Source organism: Callithrix jacchus, chromosome 2 (assembly GCF_049354715.1).
Source record: "Callithrix jacchus isolate 240 chromosome 2, calJac240_pri, whole genome shotgun sequence".
Lineage (NCBI taxonomy): Eukaryota > Metazoa > Chordata > Mammalia > Primates > Cebidae > Callithrix > Callithrix jacchus.
Window position 1 is genome coordinate 47,698,122 of NC_133503.1, and position 18,834 is coordinate 47,716,955.

The 18,834-nt window shown below is 42.7% G+C and overlaps 1 protein-coding gene across 2 annotated transcripts in view; it reads right to left on the minus strand.

Moving 5' to 3' along the window:
- The window catches only part of SH3TC2 (SH3 domain and tetratricopeptide repeats 2), a 71,419-nt gene that overhangs the window by 21,521 nt on the left and 31,064 nt on the right, over positions 1 to 18,834 (minus strand). For both annotated transcript variants that reach the window (XM_002744351.6, XM_035288165.3), the window contains exons 9-12: positions 12,494 to 12,627; positions 9,638 to 9,679; positions 7,830 to 9,524; positions 7,542 to 7,722 (exon numbers count right to left, since the gene is read on the minus strand). In XM_002744351.6, coding sequence (XP_002744397.3) covers positions 7,542 to 7,722; positions 7,830 to 9,524; positions 9,638 to 9,679; positions 12,494 to 12,627 — 2,052 coding nt within the window. The remainder of the gene's footprint in view (positions 1 to 7,541; positions 7,723 to 7,829; positions 9,525 to 9,637; positions 9,680 to 12,493; positions 12,628 to 18,834) is intronic.

Here is an 18,834-nt window from a genome sequence, read left to right on the forward strand (position 1 = left end):
GTTTCCTCTGACACCTAAAGTATTTCCCAATATTCCACTCAGTATCACTCATATTAGTGGTAAAGCAAAAGTGGATATTTATTTCCTCCCAATTATATAAATAAGAATCTCGGAGTTTAAAACTATAAACTATTCAAATTAAAAATCCTAATCAGGATCAATTTACAGAACAATGGAATAAAGATTTCTAAAAATTTACTCCTCCATAAAAGCAATGAGAACAGGCAAAAATTATCTAAATAAAATCTTTCAGAACTCTGGACATTAACCAAAGGTTTGCAAGGAGTGTTTATTCAGGAAAACGACTGAATCTTGTTATGAAAATGAGCTTCATTGATTTTCAACTTGCCTTAGAGACATCTTGCTTGTCCCTAGCTCTGTGGTACACTTAAAAACCAACAGCCTCACAATCATGGTAGCTGGAAAAACCACCAACCTAGCAATGAGCTTGAAATCCTCAAGCAAGGAGCAATGAGCTTGAAATCCTCCAGAGTTCCATCCCCAGAGAACTGTTTCTGTTTGATCTGTTTAAAAGTTCCCTGAAAGCCTCCATTCACAGGGCTTGCTTTCATTTAACCTCACTCAGAGCTCACTCAGTGCAAAACAGCCTTTTCCCTGAGGCATACGTCAAAAATAATCAGCAACAATTGTTTAATATGGTTACTGCCTTAGGTGGTGAAAATATTTGGAGCAAACAAGGAAAGGTCACAAAAACATACACATGAGAGGAAAAGATGGGAAATGAGATGTCCATAAAAAGCTTTAAAAGCTCTGACATATTCCTGGGAATGAATCTAGAAGACCATATGCATGTGCCGGGCTGTAGGCATGACCAGGAAACTCCGAAGATATTTTTTTAAGATTCCAATTATTACCCTACGGTAACTATTGAGAAAATAACTGAGGTCGGGAGCGATGGCTCACGCCTGTGAGCACTTTGGAAGGCTGGGGCAGGTGGATCACTTGAGGTCAAGAGTTTGAGACCAGCCTGGCCAACATGGTGAAACCCCATCTTCACTAAAAATACAAAAATTAGCTAGGTGTGGTGGCACATGCCTGTAATCCTAGCTACTGGGGAGGCTGAAGCAGTAGAATCACTTGAAGCAGAGGTTGCAGTGAGCTGAGATCGCACCACTGCACTCCAGCCTGGGTGACAAAGTGAGACTCTGTCTCAGAAAAAAAAAATAAAAAGTAAATAACTGAAAGAAACAGGAAGACATGCAGGACAAGAAATAACAAGGAAATTAAAATAGTATACAAGAAAATATCTAACACTAATGCAGTAATGGAGAAATTAAAAGATCAAGCTATTAATATAGAGAAAAAAATCACAAAATTGCAGATATAAATCCTACCTTACCTGTAATTAAATGTAAATGTATTAAACACTCTAGTTACAAGACAAACATTGACGAATGGAGAGGAAAGAAAATGTTTATACTACATGCTGTCTACAAGAGACATACTTTAGATTCAGAGACACAAGTAGACTAAAAATATACACCATGTTGACAGTAACCAAAAAGAGCTAGAGTGGCTATACCAATATCAGATAAAAAAATCAAAATGAAGAACATTTTATAATGATAGTAGACTCAATCCATCAGAAAGGCATAGTTATTATTATTCTTTTTTTCTTGGTGCCGTAACTCGGCATAATTATAAACATACATGCAACACCTAATAAAGCCCCCAAATACATGTAGAAAAAGGTGACATAATGGAAGGAAGAAATAGACAACTCAACAATAATTAGAGATTTTAATAACACACTTTCAATAATGGATAGAAGAACTAGACATAAGAGCAAGCAAATAAAAAATTATAATTAAACCTAACAGATATTCATAAACTCCACCAAATGACAACAGAATACACATTCTTCTCTTTTTTTTTTTTTTTTTTTTTTTTTTTTGAGACAGTTTTGCTCGTTACCCAGGCTGGAGTGCAGTAGCGCGATCTCGGCTCTCCGCAACCTCCACCTCCTGGGTTCAGGCAATTCTCCTGCCTCAGCCTCCTGAGTAGCTGGGATTACAGGCACGCGCCACCATGCCCAGCTAATTTTTTGTATTTTTAGTAGAGACGGGGTTTCACCATGTTGACCAGGATGGTCTCGATCTCTTGACCTCGTGATCCACCCGCCTCAGCCTCCCAAAGTGCTGGGATTACAGGCTTGAGCCACCGCACCCGACCACATTCTTCTCAAGTGTACATGGAAGAGCCTTCAGACTAGACCATATACTGGGGCACCAAACAAATCTCAGCAAATGTAAAAAGAATAAAGTCATACAAAGTACATTTTCCCACCACAACATGAAATTAGAAATCAGTAACAGAAGGAAATTTGAAAAATTTACAAATATGTGGAAATTAACATACTCCTAAATAACCAATAGACTGAAGAAGAATCACAAAGGATATTAGAAAATACTTTGAGATGCATGAAAATAAACACAGCATGCCAAAATATATAAAATGGAGCAGGCACAATACTCAGAGGAAAATATATGGCTGTAAATGCTTATATTAAAAAAGAAAAAAAAAATCTCAATAATGTAATAGTCCACCTAAGACACTAGACAAAAAGATCAAAGGAAACCCAAAGTGAACAGAGGAAAGGAAATAATAAAGACGAGAGCAAAATAAATAAGGAATAGAAAAGAATCACTAAAACCAAAAGTTAATTTGTTTAAAATTTTTTGTTAATGACAGATCTTTGACTAGACTGATCGATAATAAAAAAAATTTCAGGAATTAAAGTGAACACTACTACCAACTTTATAGAAATTATAAAAGGGATTATAAAAGATTACTATGAACAATTGCATACCAACAAATTAGTTAATTTAGATGAAATGGAAAATTCCAAGAAAGACAAAAACTACCAAAACTGCCCAAGAAGAAATAAAAAATCTAAATAAACCTATAACAACTAACCATATTGAATTAGCAATTAAAAAAAAAACTTTCTTACAGAGGAAGGTCTAGATTTAGCAATCTTCACCTGTGAATTTCATCAAATGTTTAAAAAAATTAAGAGTAATCCTTCACAAACTCTTTCAAGAAATAGAAGAGGAAGAAATAGTTCCCAACTCACCCTGTGGGGGATCAAGAAGTGAAAAGACAACCCATGGGCTGGGAGAAAATATTTGCAAATCATACATCTGATAAGGAACTTGTATCCAGAATATACAAAGAATTTTTACAACTCAAAATTCAAAAGACAAACAACCCAATTTAAAAAATAGACAAGTGAATAGATATTTCTCCAAAGATACACAAAGGGCCAGAGCACATGAAATGGTGCTCATATCTGTAGTCATTGGGAAAATGCAAATCAAAACCACAGTGAGGTACAGTTTCATTCCCACTAGGGTGGCTGAAATAAAAAGAAAGACACTAACAAGTGCTGGTGAAGATGGGAGACACCGGAACCCTTATGCATTGCTAATGGGAATGAAAAATAGTGTAGTAACTTTGAAAAACAGCCTAGCAGTTCCCCAAAAGTTTAAACATAGATTTATGGTATGACTGTAATTTTGCTCCTAGGGCTACCCAAGAGAACTGAAAACACTTCTTCACATAAAAATTTGTTCATGAATGTTCATAGCAGCATTATTCACAATAGCCATAAAGTGGAAACAATTGAAATGTCCATCAACTGATGAATGAATAAACAAATGTGACATATCAGTAGACCAAAATATTATTCAGCCATAAAAGTAATGAAGTACTGATACATGTGACAACATGGATGAACCTCGAAAACATGATGCTCAGTGAAAGAATGCAGACACAAAAGGACAAACACTGCATGATCCATTTACATCAAATATCCAGAATAGGCAAATCCATAGAGACAGAAAACAGATTAGTGGTTTCCAGGGTTGGGGTGAGGTTGGGTAATGAGGATTGACTGCTGATGGGTACAGGCTTTCTTTTAGGGGCCATGAAAATGTTCTGAATTAGATAGAGGGGATGGTTATGCAACTGTATGAATATACTGAAAACTAAATTGCACACTTCAAAGGCTGGATTCTATGGGGTGTGATTATACCTCAATAAAGCTGTTAGGAAGTAGTTCCAGATCCAATTCAATTCAGGAAACTTTTCAATAAAATGTTTGAATAGTCAGCCTCTGTTTGAATACTTGTAAAGTCAACATGCTCGCTCTTACATAGAGCAGACTATTCTGTTTGTGGCTGTTTGGATTATTTGTCTCTAACCACTGAATTCCCCAATACCTTCCACCATGCCTGACACATTGGAAGGGCTCCCGTAGTGTGATAAAATGTTGGATTGACATTTCATAGCGATATTTTTAATGGAAAAAAGCAAGTAACAGAACAGTATATTATGTAATGGAAATTTTATTTCGATTATGTAACTAAAACGTGTATATTATATTTAATATATCTAATATTTAAGATAGAAAATATGTATCATATATAACCTTTAATATGCATGAACTATTCCTTGATGGATATTTCAAAATCTCTAAGCAGTTACTTCAGGAAAGTATCAAGGAAAGGGAAGTTAGAAGGAGACCTTTATTTTTCACCCTATCACCTTCAGTACTGGTGTAATCCTTTTCTTTTCTTTTCTTCTCTTTTCTTTCCTTTCTTTCTTTCTTTTTTTATTTTTAAAGACAGAGTCTTGCTCTGTCACCCAGGCTGGAGTGCAGTGGCACGACCTCGGCTTGCTGCAACCTCCACCTCCCAGGTTCAAGTGATTCTCCTGCCTCAGCCTCCCAAGTAGCTGGGATTATAGGCACCCACCACCATGCCTGGCTAATTTTTTTTTTTTATATATTTTTAGTAGAGACAGGATTTCACCATGTTGGCTAGGCTGGTTTTAAACTCCTTAACTTAAGATTCATCCGCCTCTGCCTAGTTGAAAAGGTGTAATGCTCTTTAACTTTAAGCAACTCCATAATTTTAGAAAAAAACTGGGTTCCTCATTTGGGTGCAAAACTCTGATACTCTACTTCACTATATGTGATTTGATTTTTTAACAATGGAGAATCCTTAGAAAGGATGCATTGTGTTCTGTGGCTAATACTATGCAGGCCAGTGTTCTCAAAAGACTATTGAAATGGACATCTGGGGTTCTACTCATGGCACTCTGACTGCTGTGCTTGTCACTAAAGACCGAAGAGCCTGCCTCCAAGCTGCAAATACCTTTCCTTACCTGAGCCATAAGCAAAGAAGCCATGGAGTCCTCCACACAAAGCTCCTCCATTCTCCATCATAATCATCAGTGGCCACGTCAGCATACAGCTTCAGCTGGAGGACTGGGAGCTAGTAGACTGAGTTACTCACTAACAGCTTGGCTTCCCCAAGCACACACGCATTGTATGTCTCCTCTGTGCCCAGCTCTGGGCTAGACACAATGTCTGCCCACAAGACCTTCTGAACATACTACAGAGTCTTTCAAACCCTAAAAGCTTATGTCTCTGATTTAGGAATCTGCACCAAAAATTCAATACACTTTGGAGGCAGCAGGAATTCTAGTGTGAATATCCAGTGATAGAATAGCATAGCTAGCTGGTCCCAGACTCAACATTTTACAGCTAGAAGGTACCTGATTCAACTTATCTTTACAGATGGAAGGCGACCAAGAGGAAAAGTGACTGATTTAAGGACACGTTATTAGGTCAGGGCAGGATCAAGTTATCTGACTCCTAATCCCATTTTGGTTGCTCTTCTTCCAGCTCTGTGGCTTCTGACTCCCTCCAGTAACTTCTTGGACCATCTGTAGACCCACCCTTGACCTCCTCTCCATCATCCCCTATTACAGCAGGACAGTGATTATGCATCCCATCTTAACTAAAGCCTCTGTGGTTCATGCTGACAGCATCCAGGGCCTTCTCTCTGGCTTTCCCCTTAATATTTCAGTGGGTTTAGCCATCTGGAATGGGGAGCTGGTGAGTAAAGGATGGCGGTGGGGTAGGTGACGTCTGGGAGTATTTAAGACTGAGCTTGCCCAGTATTCAGAGGTGCCAATAGCCTGACACATATTTGGCACTCTTGCTCCTGTCCCCTAGAATCCAACTTTTCCAGATCCCAGTCCTACGATACTTCACTATGAGCATATGACTATGTCATTTCAATAGTTAATTCAAGCTGCCTTCCGGATCTTCTCCAGAAGCATCCTGACTCCTTACCTGCTGCGTGGATCCAAAAATCCCTCCCCGGGAGTGAAGGCAATGACAGCAGGAGGTTAGGAGGATACCTGATTCTTGTAAGAGAGGGAATGAATGAGGGAGAGGGAGAGATAGACTGGAGGAGAAAGAGAAGGCGGGGTGGAATTCATTATCTGATTATTCCTTATCTGATTGTCCAGGTGCACACAGTTACCACGTTCCTTAGCAAAGCCAAAAAAAAATGTCATTTAATTAGCCTCTCCTCAATCACCTCTCTCTCTGCTTAACAGTAGCAATTTTAGAAGCTATTCTGAATGCTATTTTAGAAGCCATTTATAATTATGAATGCAATACTGCAAGGCGAATCTGTTGCAAAGTGAAAGTGAAGATCTTGCAACCTGTGCAGGATTTAATGGAATCCATTTAAGAATTGGTACAGAGCAGAACTTCAGTCTGCCCAGTGGCAAAAGAGGGTGAAGCTGCATTAGACCAGTGAAGAAACAAAAAAGAGAAAATCAGCAGAAGATGACAAAATCTCCAAGTGGGAATAATGGGAATACCAAAGCGTTAAAGGAGGCATTTGGGTTAAATGGTTAAGTTTTGATTTATTTTTACAAAATTGAGGACTTTTAAGGTAGTGCTGAAAAGTCAATCACAAAATGAAGGAAGGCCCCATTGCTCTGTTATATAATTTTTGTCAGAATAATTAAGCCAAAAAGTCAACACTCCTATTATTCCATGTTTATTCTAAGACTTAATGCATAGTTGAAATTATAATGTAAATATTCTTAACTAAAAGGTAAAAATACACTTTATTTCATAATCTACAATTTCATTTTAAAGGAAAGTTCCCAACCAAACTTTTTTTAACCGTGAAATTTTACACCCCTGCTTTCAGGGGTGGGGTGTCCTTTCTTTACAACCAATTCCCCTCAGGTAATGAAGACCTCCTACAGGTTGCTCTGTCCTTGGTATAATTGCTGCTTCTCTGAATCATGCACCCTCAGTCATGATCCCATGATAGGTGGTTATGGAAACACACAGGTAATAGTGACACAGTTAACATTACTGAGCCTTATCTACATTTCAAGCACAGTTCCAAGTGTTTTATGAACATTAACTTATTTATTCATCACAATAACACGATAAGATAGATGCCATTACTCTCCTCCTTTGGCTGAGGAGGAAACTGGGGCATGGAGAAATTAAATAGTTTGCCCAAGGCCACACCACTCATAAGTGATGAATGCACTATGGTGGCTGCAGAGCCCTTGCTCTTTTGCACAATGCCCTGCCTGTACCATGTACATTTGGACTTGGCTTCCTGTGGGAAAGAACATTGTTTCTCCTTAAGGAAGGAAAGCTGCTTCTAAGACAGTTCCTGAGCCTGACTCACCTCACAGTGTTTAGGTTCCGATAGAGCTGCCCCAGGGACTCCAGCAGCCTCCCTTCCATTTCCCGGTCCCTGAGTTGCTGAGCCAGGGCCAGCCAATGCTCATGGTAGGTAATGCATGCTTCAGGACTTGGGGACACGGAGCTGTAGAAATGGCAGAGGGACTTGGTGACCTGAAGCTGACCTGAACATAAAGCAGGGACATGAATGAGATGACTTGAGATAGGACATGGACAAAGTTTGCTCCACCCCTTTTCTCTATAGCTTCCCAGCAGCACAGGACATACTCACTCTTTAGGTGTCGATGCCTTAAGCCAAACAGCAATGCCACTTCATAGCAAAGGAGGCCATGCGTCAGCTGGCGTCCAGAGACCAGAACTTCAGCCAACCAGAGAAACACCTGTACTAATTCCATGTCTGTCTCCTTGCTGCCTTGGAGTTCACAATAGAGTCGTACAGCCTGCCGGAGATAGTTTCTGGCTGGATGCTGAGCCCAGCACTTCAGGCTCAGGTGGCCAAGATTGGCCATAGCCACTGCCTGGTTACGCACATCTCCCACCTCCTGAGCTCTGTTCAAAGCCCGAAGATAGCTCTTGGCTGCCCTGTTCACCCGGCCTTCACCTTGGAGTGCAAGTCCCAGGAGGTTATGGACAACTCCCTTTTGAGTGACACTCTCCGTCTCCTTCAGGAAGCATAGCAGTGGCTCAAGCACGTCCAAAGCCTTCTTGGCCTGGCTGGCTAAGAGATAGGCCCATGCCAGGCAGAGGGAAGATTCAAAGGATTCCTGCTCACCCAGCAGCTGCCCTAGCACCACTGCCTGGTTCAGGTAGTGGATGGCACCATCAGGAGACCTGTGCTGGAGGTACACTTTTGACAGGATGAGACACAGGGCCCTCTGGGTGCTCCAGTCTGCTAGTTCCTCACAGGCAGCCAGGGCCTGTCTGAGCATGGGGCAGGCCAAGGTGGAAACTCCACCCCAGCCTGGGGAGGGAACGCCAAGGAGCTTGGTTGTGTTCTGGAGGACCAGGTGGACCTGCCAAATTGGAAGAGACATCCCTTGAGCACTCTGGATACCATGTTGCTGGACAGATGCCACTGCAAGGTGTGGAAGATATTTCTTGTCATACAGAAAACTCAAAACACTGGTCACAGCCTCAGAGGCAGGAGGGTGTCCAGAGAGGAGCTGCAGGCGCTCAGCAAAGGGCAGGACCTCCTCATGCCGGCCTAGGCTCAGGAGCAAGCGGATGGCCAGAAAGCAAGCCCTGGCCTCCAGCGGGTTACTGCCCACCACAATCCCCTGGCGCAGCACGTAGGCCACCACATCAAGTTCATTCTTGGCACTAGACTCACGATCAGGCAGGCAGGCCAGCAGGGCTCCTGCCTTTTCCAACAGGGTGGAGCCTTTATGTCTCAACCTCTGCTTCAGGTAGATGGCAGCCAAATTGATGTACAGAGCGGCCACCAAGGATAGGTCCTCAAATGCCCCATTGAGAATGTGAATGGCCTCCTCAAAGTACACCCTGGCCTGAGAGAGTTTGACCTTCCCGATGCTCACCCGGCCCAGGAGGAAGCAGAGCCGGGCATGGGCCCAGGTCCTGTGGCTCTTTTTGGCCCACTTTCTCGATGCCTCCAGGTAGGCCACAAACTCATCCTCCTCAGAGAAGCTATAAAAGGAAGAAGTGAGGAAAGAGAAGGAGAAGTCATAGAGACTCTTAAAGTGGTCGGCGTAACCTTCATGATCCAGAAAAGCCAATATGGGGGCGAAGTTCTCAGCTTCCTCTTCCTGACCAGTGCTTAGGTCCATGAGCAGTTCTGGGTCATCAAGGTCATCAGGTTCTGGCAGTCGATAGCTATCTGAGGCTGCCGAGAGGAGCTCCCCCTCCAGACTGGAGTCTTCAGAGCTGCTGGACTGTTGGAAGCCCACAGCCTGACGGTCCTCCCAGGCTCTGCCAGGCCTGGCCCCCTTGAAGCCTTCGAGCTGGGATGCTGTAAAGACAGGCAAAGTTGAGCAACCTTAGGTGCAGGTGCCCACTCTTGGCAAGAGGACAGGAGTGCTGTCCTCAACGGTGAAGGTCAGGTTCAACATGATTGCTACTCACCACTCAGATCATTTGGAGGATTCCGGATGGATTCAAACCCACCTAAGTAGAGATGAAGAACAAACCTGGTGTTAGATCAAGATGGGCCACCATGCCCATGCCTCCAGGTGTAGCCCAGACCAGTGGCCCCTTAGGAGACTTGGTGCTGAAGAACATCAGTCATCATTAAGGAACAGGGCAGAATTCTCCTTTCACCATCATCTTAAGAGCTGAAGGGGCCTAATCATCTTGTTTAATCCATGCACTTTACAGCTGGGAACTGAGGTACATGTGAAACTCAGGGTCAGAGAAGAAAAGCTGGAAACACAGGCTCTATGCCAAGAGGTGTGGGTACTTCAGGTAGAGCAGCAGGGAACAGTGGGGGTTGTGATAGAATCTGAAGACCAGAGAGATGTGGCTCCCAAATTTCTCAGTGGGAGCCAGGACACAACTCCCAGCACAGGGCACATGGGAGGACATAGTGCTGCCTCCCACTTCCAAATGTATCACATCCTTCCTTCTTCCCTCCTCCATTCATTCATCATTTATCCACTCGGCAGGCATTGGTTCCATGTGTCCACTGGGCTGGACACTGTGTTTGTAAAAGTGGCAGGGGCAAAAGGCCAGAAGCAAAGGGTGAATAAAAAGGAGCAAAGATGCGTCTGAGGATGAAGTAGAGGATGGGAGAATCTAGAGGGCAGTTTGAGACATTTGGGGTTGGAGGCAGCTGCAGGAGCTCTGGGCAGAGAATGAAGTAGGTCTGGAGCCCAGGAAAAAAACTGAGACTTTGCAAACACAGATTTGTGACCCACAGCAGGTCACTAATTGCTGACCAGAGACCCAGAACTAAATGTAGTCACACAGGTGAGGCATTAGGGGGAAAATAAAAATAGTAGGAGAGCAACGGCAGGGGGAGTTTGTTAAGAAGCCTGAGCAACTCACTGGCAAGCAGTAGCCATTGAGGGAGACTGAAAAGGCACAGTCAGAGAGAAAACGGAGTTACAGAGGCCAAGGTGACTTAAAACATAGCCACCTAATCCCACCAAAGTGCCACCAGACTAGGTAAGAACCAAGAATACACCTGGGGTTTGGCAGTGAAAAAGTGACCACTGTTGGCTAAAGGAGCCACAGTGGAACTGTAGATGTGAAGGTTAGATTCACACGCCACAGGATAGCAGCCGCTAGAGAGAAGATTCTACCCCTTCTCAGCAGAGAAGCAACTGTCTGTGCCACCACTCTGAGTTCTCCAGTGAACTTTGAGAGCCAGCAAGCCCCTTGCCAAGTCAAACCTTTTCCTGCTGTTCTCCAGGGAGGGCTTCTCCGGAGATTTTCATTGCAGATACTCCATATCTACACCCTCCAGAGGGTAGAAAGCCCTGCAGCTAAAGATGGGAGAGCTACAGAGCTTGGCTAAGGACAGCTGTTCATATGCCCTGGCCTCTCTGATGTGGAGCGGCCCGTACCCATCTTAGGCCACCTCTTCTCTCCCAGCCACGACACCAAGAGCACAAATGGCACACAAGTTACAACATGGTATCCTTTCTGGCAGGGAGAATTATAGAGGGGCATCCTTCCCTAGCGTATAGGCCTTGGGAGCACTAAAATTGACCAACAAGCTGTCCCCCTGCTGCTTGCCTTGGTGCTGGGGCAGCCTGTGCAACCATAAGGCACAGACTGCACCCCGCAGGGATGCACTCCTGATCTTTTGAGTGAGAGGCAAGTGCTGTCTGGGGCCTCCTCTTGCATCCTCCCCACCACTGGATCAATAGCTGGTGGAAATCGTGATCCAAGTCTGTCCCCCAGGCCTTCTCCTCAAGGAACACTGCTAGTGCACCTCAGTTTTCAGACATCAGGCTCCCACCTACTGGGCAGTGCCTACTGTTCCAGCTTCCTGCTCAACCTCATAAGGCAGTGTGATCTGCTTGTGGCTTGTGCCAAGAAAGCTCTGCCAGGGCAGCGTGCTGAGGCCTGAGGCAGGTGCTTTCACAAATGCTCTTTATGCATGGACAAAGCTCTCAACTCCCAACTCTGCTCCTGGGAGATGGCCAGAGGGCCCCTTCTGCAGAATCTCTGGCTGTATCCATAAAACATGGATCATCTAATCTGGCTACACAGGAGCTGACACATCGCCATCAATACAGAGATGGAAGAAACAAAAATTCTTCCTCACGTCACCATCAATGAGAAAATGTACTCTCTGACACAGAGCAATGGGCCTTTCTCAAAATAAGGGAAATGAGTATCATTCATTCAGTCAGTCAGTCCCTCAGACACTGCTGAAAACTAGTCAGTTTGTCAGAGGAATCTTTCACAACTGTTGAGATCTGATTCCATGACACAGAAAACACCCAAGACTAACACACTCAACAACTCAATATCATTTTGTGTCGGGAGCAGTGTGGTAAAGTGGATTGCTCTGGCTAGCAGTTCTTATCCTGGCTAACTCCTTTGGGCCTTATTTCTCAATCTGTAATGTGAGATGAGGAATCATCTCTTAAGGCCTTTTCAGCTGTAATAGTTATAGCCCCACCCATGTCATTGAGGGCCTTCTTCAGCCCTAGAAGTGACCTCAGCCAGGACTCAGGAAGTTCTCCTTCCCTAAGATAGGAGGGAGGGCCCAACATAGCCAACCACCCATAGTATAGGTGAGTTGGTTTCATCATGTCTCAGAGTTCCCCTGCAACCCCAGAATTACCTGAAATCTAAAGTGAAATGCTGCTAATTAAATATGATTCAGGTCATCAACAGAATAGTGGCCATGCCCACCCAGATTTATGAATGGGATTAGAATTTAGGGGTACTCTATTCCTGGTTAGGGACACTATCTTATTCTTAAGGACCCCAGGCTTTTAAAGGGGTCTGAGGACCAACACTCACTGAGCCGGTAGACAGATGTGATGTCAGTGCGAGCAAGAGTGTGGATGAAGCTTGAACACTCAGCCTGCTTATCACTTCCCAGGGCCAACAGGGAGCATCTCTCCTCATCACTGAGAAAGGCAGAGTTCCTGCTCCTGCATCGGGGCAAAAGACATAGAGACAGATCAGTGCAAGGCTTCAGACTCTATCTCCTCTTCTCTCCACACTAGGATGTGGTAGAGGATGGAGAAAAGCCATCAACCCATCTGCCCATAGATGAAATTGAATTCCTCCTCTCACCATTGCATACTATATTTCTGCCACCAAGAAAGAAGAGCTATTAGCACATCGTGCTGGGAGAACTGAGGGGTGTGGTTGTCCAGTAGGTCAAAGTGGGAATGAAAACACCCCTCCTCTTAAAACCCCATCTCCCAAGGAAAACAAAGCCCTTCTCTCAACCTCTACTCATTCTTTGAGACCACATGGTACCCATTTTTAATGGAAGAAAGAGGAGTTGATTGCCCTAAATGCAAGGGTTGAAAAGGGACCTTTAAAAGGGGTTTATTTGTCCTTAGGGTATTTCAAGAAAAAGTGAAGGACAAGAGAGACTATCTAGAGGAACAATGAGGAAAGTCTGACCATGGTCAGCGGAACCTTTCACCGTTGTTAAAATCTGATTCCATGGCATAGAACAAGACTTAGGCAACATGAAGACGATTGGAATCGCTAAGGGAAAGAAGTGGGTAAAAGGAAGATCAGAGGAGCTCAAATAAATAATCGTAAACAACAGAGATCTTGATGCTCATGCTGTTGTATAAACTAATTGTTAAGCCTAATTTTCTTACTAGAGATATGCCACAGAATTAAAGAATTTTAAAACTAGAAGTGCCTTAGAAGCTACTGGATTATATCTATCTGAACAATTCTTTAGGCCACTTTTAGTTCTCAATAGAGAATGTCTTAATGTCAGAACCATTTTTAAAACAAAATTAACTTGGAAGCCCAAGAGTTAATAATAGCTAATACTGAGCCAGGCACAGTGGCTCACATCTATAATCCCAACACTTTGGGAGGCCGAGGCGGGTGGATCACGAGGTCAAGAGATCGAGACCATCCTGGTCAACAAGGTGAAACCCTGTCTCTACTAAAAATACAAAAATTAGCTGGGCATGGTGGCACGTGCCTGTAATCCCAGCTACTCGGGAGGCTGAGGCAGGAGAATTGCTTGAACCCAAGAGGCGGAGGTTGCGGTGAGCCAAGATCGTGCCATTGCACTCCAGCCTGGGTAACAACAGCGAAACTCCGTCTCAAATAATAATAATAATAATAATGGCTAATACTTGGGAGAAAGTGGTATGACGAACCAGACACCGTTATTTTATTTAATCCACACATTTGCCATATGAGGCAGGTACTACTCTTACCCTTTTTACAGATGAATAAACTAAGGCACAGCAAAGTGAAGTTGGTGGTTAGGAAGTGGTAGGACAGGATGTAAGAACTTCTCTAGTTAAAGCAGTGTTCAGGGAGGGGACAGGATGAGGTGCTATAATCAGCCATTATCATTTGTCCCCATAACTCAGGCAAATGCAGTTTGAAAGCCAGTGATGAGAAAACTACTCATAGCACCACACTTACTGGGCCCTCATTTCCCTGGGCTTGTCTGCAGATTCCCTCCAGCACCACGGAAGCTTCTAATCTTAAAACGGCACGTAATTGAAATTTATGACTAAATTCAGTTGGGCTAAAATATATGTATATGACATATGATTCCAAAGTTTTATAGACCTCTTAAATTTTATAGTGTATTCCTAAATTTACTATTTCATTTGCTGTTTATGACAACTTTACGATGCAGATGTTTTTAATCCATGTTTGTATATTAAGAAAGGGGTTCAGAAAGATTCAGTGACACGCTCAGAATTGCACAGCTAGAAGGTGGTAAAGCTGAAACCAAAACGGAGGTATTCTACCTCTGTGTGCACTGCGTCACGGCATCTGCTAACGCCCTGAGTTCCAGGAGGACTTAGAGAACTTGGAATTTAGAGAAAGGCCAAGAAGCTTGACAATTGCATTAGAAATTTCCAAACATGAAAATTGGGTTAGAAGAGCATGGCAAAGCTTCTGGCAATATGGCAGGTTGAAGGACTCCAAAAGGGCCGCTCTCCCCCATATTTACAGAAAAACCCTGGATAAAATGTAACAAAGATTAATATATTAGTACCTTCTTTAACGAAAGAAAGGGACATCACCGGAAGCAAGTAACAAAACCAAAAACCAAACCCAGATTGGCAGGTGACAGCAGATGGCCCAGAGCCCCTGGCGGTTTCATCTGGGACTTTGGCCCTCAGAACTGGAACTGAATTTCTAATAACCACCCCAAGGACAAAGATGTCATTTTAGACTTGCCTGAAGCAGGGAGCCAAATTAAACTCCCTACATAAATCCTAGAGTCTGAAAGGATTCAACTGCTGTAAAGAGCAGATTGGAAAATGTCTTCCTACCTGCGAGAACACGCTTTTCATCTATTTGAGTTCCTGGAAAACATCCAACACCTAGGCTTATACCATTAGGACATGTGGAATCTGAATTTACACTACCTGGTATTGATACCGTGTTCTAAGAATTAAGATTTTTAAAAACAGTCCTGGATCATTACTCCCTAAGATTCCAGAAGCAAATGCAAAATCTAGTCAGCAAGGAGGTTTTCTTCAGTCCAGGATCGATACAAAGCCCATCTTTTAAAAGGTTGAAAATTAGTTCATACAACAAAAAAATACAAACCATGCAAGAAAATGAACTATTCACAAAGAGAGCAGCAGATGCATAAATAACTCTATTAACGCTACAAAAAATGAGAAATAACAATAATCTGAAGAGTAATTTATAAGAATAATTTAAAAGGTGAAATAAGAAAAAATAGAAGCTGCAATGAAAAGATTGAGCACTGTGAGAAGAAACAGCTCTATGTGAAAAATAGCAAAATACAAATCCTAGAAAATGGAAAATAAAGACACAGAAATGAAGAACTACAAGGGTGGATTAAACAGTAAGTTTAGTCATAGCAGAGGTGAGCATTCAGAGGCGAAACTGAAGATTACGTTAAGAAAATCAATCAGAATGTAGCCTGCTGTGACAAAAAGACAAAAAAATATAAAAGAACTGATTAAGCAAGAAGGAGGATAGAATAAGTCCAACGTACCTCTGATAGGAATTCCAGAAGAGAGGATAAAAAGAAAGAGAGGTAATATTCAAAGGAAGAAGGACAGAATTTTCCAGAATTGAAGAAAGACATAAGTCTTCATATTGAAGAAGCACACCAAGTCCTGAGCAAAATAAATAAAAATAATATCATTTTTACCATGATGTCCATTTCTTTATGGTTACAGTTCTTTTTAAGTTGTCTACTTCTCCTGCTCCTCCATTCTTGGTTCAATTACTATTGACCATTCAATTTCATGGAATAAAAGAATTAAATTTAAAAGATAAGAACATAATGAAATTAAAACAAGGAAAGTAGAAGCAAATAATCAAGGCAAATGCTGTCATTAATGAAATATCATTATTTAAAAAACAAATCAATAAAGATGGTCAACAGAAGAAAAATCCATTCTCTAAAAAGACTAACAAAATGGACAAGTCCCTGGCAACATGGATTTGCAATTTTATATTGAGTTATTTTTTTCCTGCAAACTTTGAAGGTGTTATGCTATAACCAGCTAAATTATCATTCAAGAGTATATTTTAAGTATTATATATTTAAGACAGACCAAGACTCAGGACTGAGAGTATTTATAACCCACAGATCTTCACTGAAATAGCTACTAAAATAGATACTCTACAAAGAAGGAAGTGAACAACTTGCTATCAATATGTTATAAAATATATTACATGTAGACACGTCACGCAAAGAAATGGCTATGAGACCAATGGAAAAATTATTAGTTGCAAAAATAGTTGCCACAATAAATTGAATCATAAAGACACAAGCAATATGAAGAATAAAAGAGGGATGTGACAAAAGAATGTTTTCTAACTGTAATACTAGAAAATACTGGCTTTTTTCCTGTTCCTTTTTCTGGTTTTGAGTACATTAATTTATCAATCTTACTTATTTTTTTAATTTAGGCACTTAAATATACACGTATACTTTAGGGAGTAATAATAATACAAGCACAAAAAGAGAACCTGCTCAGAGAAGGTGGAGACGTCAGCAAAGGCTGAAACAGTCTTCTCAGACTCTGACACCCAACGAACATAGCTGAATAGCGACACCCAGTGGCCAGACCAAAGGCAGAGTGCCAAGACTTCAACTTCCCGGCTGCTCCTTGTGTGGAGCTGGGTCATTCCTCCGAATTCAAAACCCATCCCTCAATTGCTGTGATTCAAGGAACTCTGATATCTGGAGAGTGCTTCGGGAGATATGCAAGGAGCAGGTTCCTTTCTTCTCCTTGCGGCATCCCTCCCTGTTTTCTGGCTCATTTTCCTCTTCTGTACCAAATGTGCAATCGCTGGTTCATTGGGTTCCACAGCGGACCAGGCACAGAAAAACGTCGTAGGCAACAGCACAGGGGATGCTGCTCTTCAATACGAGAGGACCCCTTACTACTAAGCCAGTGAAAATGTGATTACTGAATTAATTCAGTAGTGCTGAGTTAGTCATTTGAGGTAAATTAGCATGAGGTGCAGAAGTCCAAATATAAGTCATGAAAATGACACCTGCCCCAATATCCTATTAAAACTGCCTCTCAAGATCACTACCCACAACAATAGCAACAACACAAACAACAATAATAAGTGCTAGTGCCTGTGGATCTCACACACACACACACACACACACACACAATACACACACACACTGTGCCAGGCACCATTCTAACAGCTTTGTGTGTATTATTAACTCATTTAAAGTCATGGCAATCCTAGGCAAGTGCTAACATTCTACACGTTGTACAGATGAGAAAACTGAGGCATGGAGAAATAGATGAATGTGTCCAGTCGCAGAGCTGGTAAGCCAATGGAGGCACAAGCTGCACTCACATGGTCACGAATGCCTTTTGGACAGCCTGACTCTGGAACTCTGTAAGCCATTTAGCTACCGTGTCTCTGGATAACCTTCCAATGGCTGGGCCCAAGGCCTTTCCTCAGTTGGCCCTGCTGTGCATCTCTGAGGACAGCACAGGTGTCAGCCCCACCTCTCCCACAGGTTGTTTCTTCCTCTCTGTGGCTCCTCTGTCTCTTCTCTGCATTCTCACTTACCCTGCTCTGGAAGTGGAGGCATCATCCAGGGTTCTTCCCCCATTCCTGTATTCCATTCTGTTTATTCTTTCTCCCTTTCACTGCAACTTCTCACCAGAATGCATTAGATTTAACGTCAGGATTTAAAATCACCAGGACAGTTAACCAGAGCTCATTGGATTTGATGTCGGGATTCTAAGGTTCCAGAAGAAAGGCCTTGGGTTTAGCCCCTTCACCCCTGGGGTCCTCATTTCCCATGTGGTAACATGAGGGGTGGTTCAGAGCAATGTTCTCACCTTGACTGACCAGCAGCTACACCTGGAGAGCTTTTATCAATATAATTGTCCAGCCCCAACCCAGACCAGTTACATGTGAGCCTCTGGAGGCAGAACAGAGGTATCTTTATTTGGAAAGCTCCTGGGATCTTTGACTTCCTGTCAATTGGTCCTCAGCAGTGGCTTCTCCTCTCCATTCTCACCCTTTTCTAAGTGCCACTCTGTTCTCCTGTCTTCAGATTCCCCCTGATGATGCATGCCTTCCCCAAAGCCAGGTTTCATTTTCTAGAGAAAAGGGCCAGTCATATAATATGTCACGCTTGCTCAGAGACATGTAGTGGCTCCCTATTCTCTACCAAGTTAAGGGACAGGGCCTTGACACAGGCATTCCCAGGTTTCCGTATCATGGACCCACCTTTGCTGCACCAGTGCCCTTCTGGCAACTTCCCTCCCAACTACATGGGTCATTCTTCAAGCATTGACTCACTCTGCTACCTATGACCTCTTTTCCTATCAATATCTGTTGAAATATTTTACATTGTGCAAAGCTTAATTCACATGTCACCTTCTTCATGAAGTTATCTTGATATCCTTTTCTTCCTTACAAATCCCCGTCATTCTCCATACCTCTCCAGGAGCTCAGTGAGTAATCTTCCTTGTTTATAATTATCTGGACTCCCACATTTCCACATAGGGAAAATAGTCTTCTGTCTCCTCTCCCCATGAAAGACAGGACTTACAGGGAGCTTCTGCTCCTTGGTCTGCTCTCTTCATTGGCTAATTCCCACAAGAGAAAGAATTTCAGTCTCTGTTCAGATCCTTAGACATTTCTTGGCCACATTTTCCCAG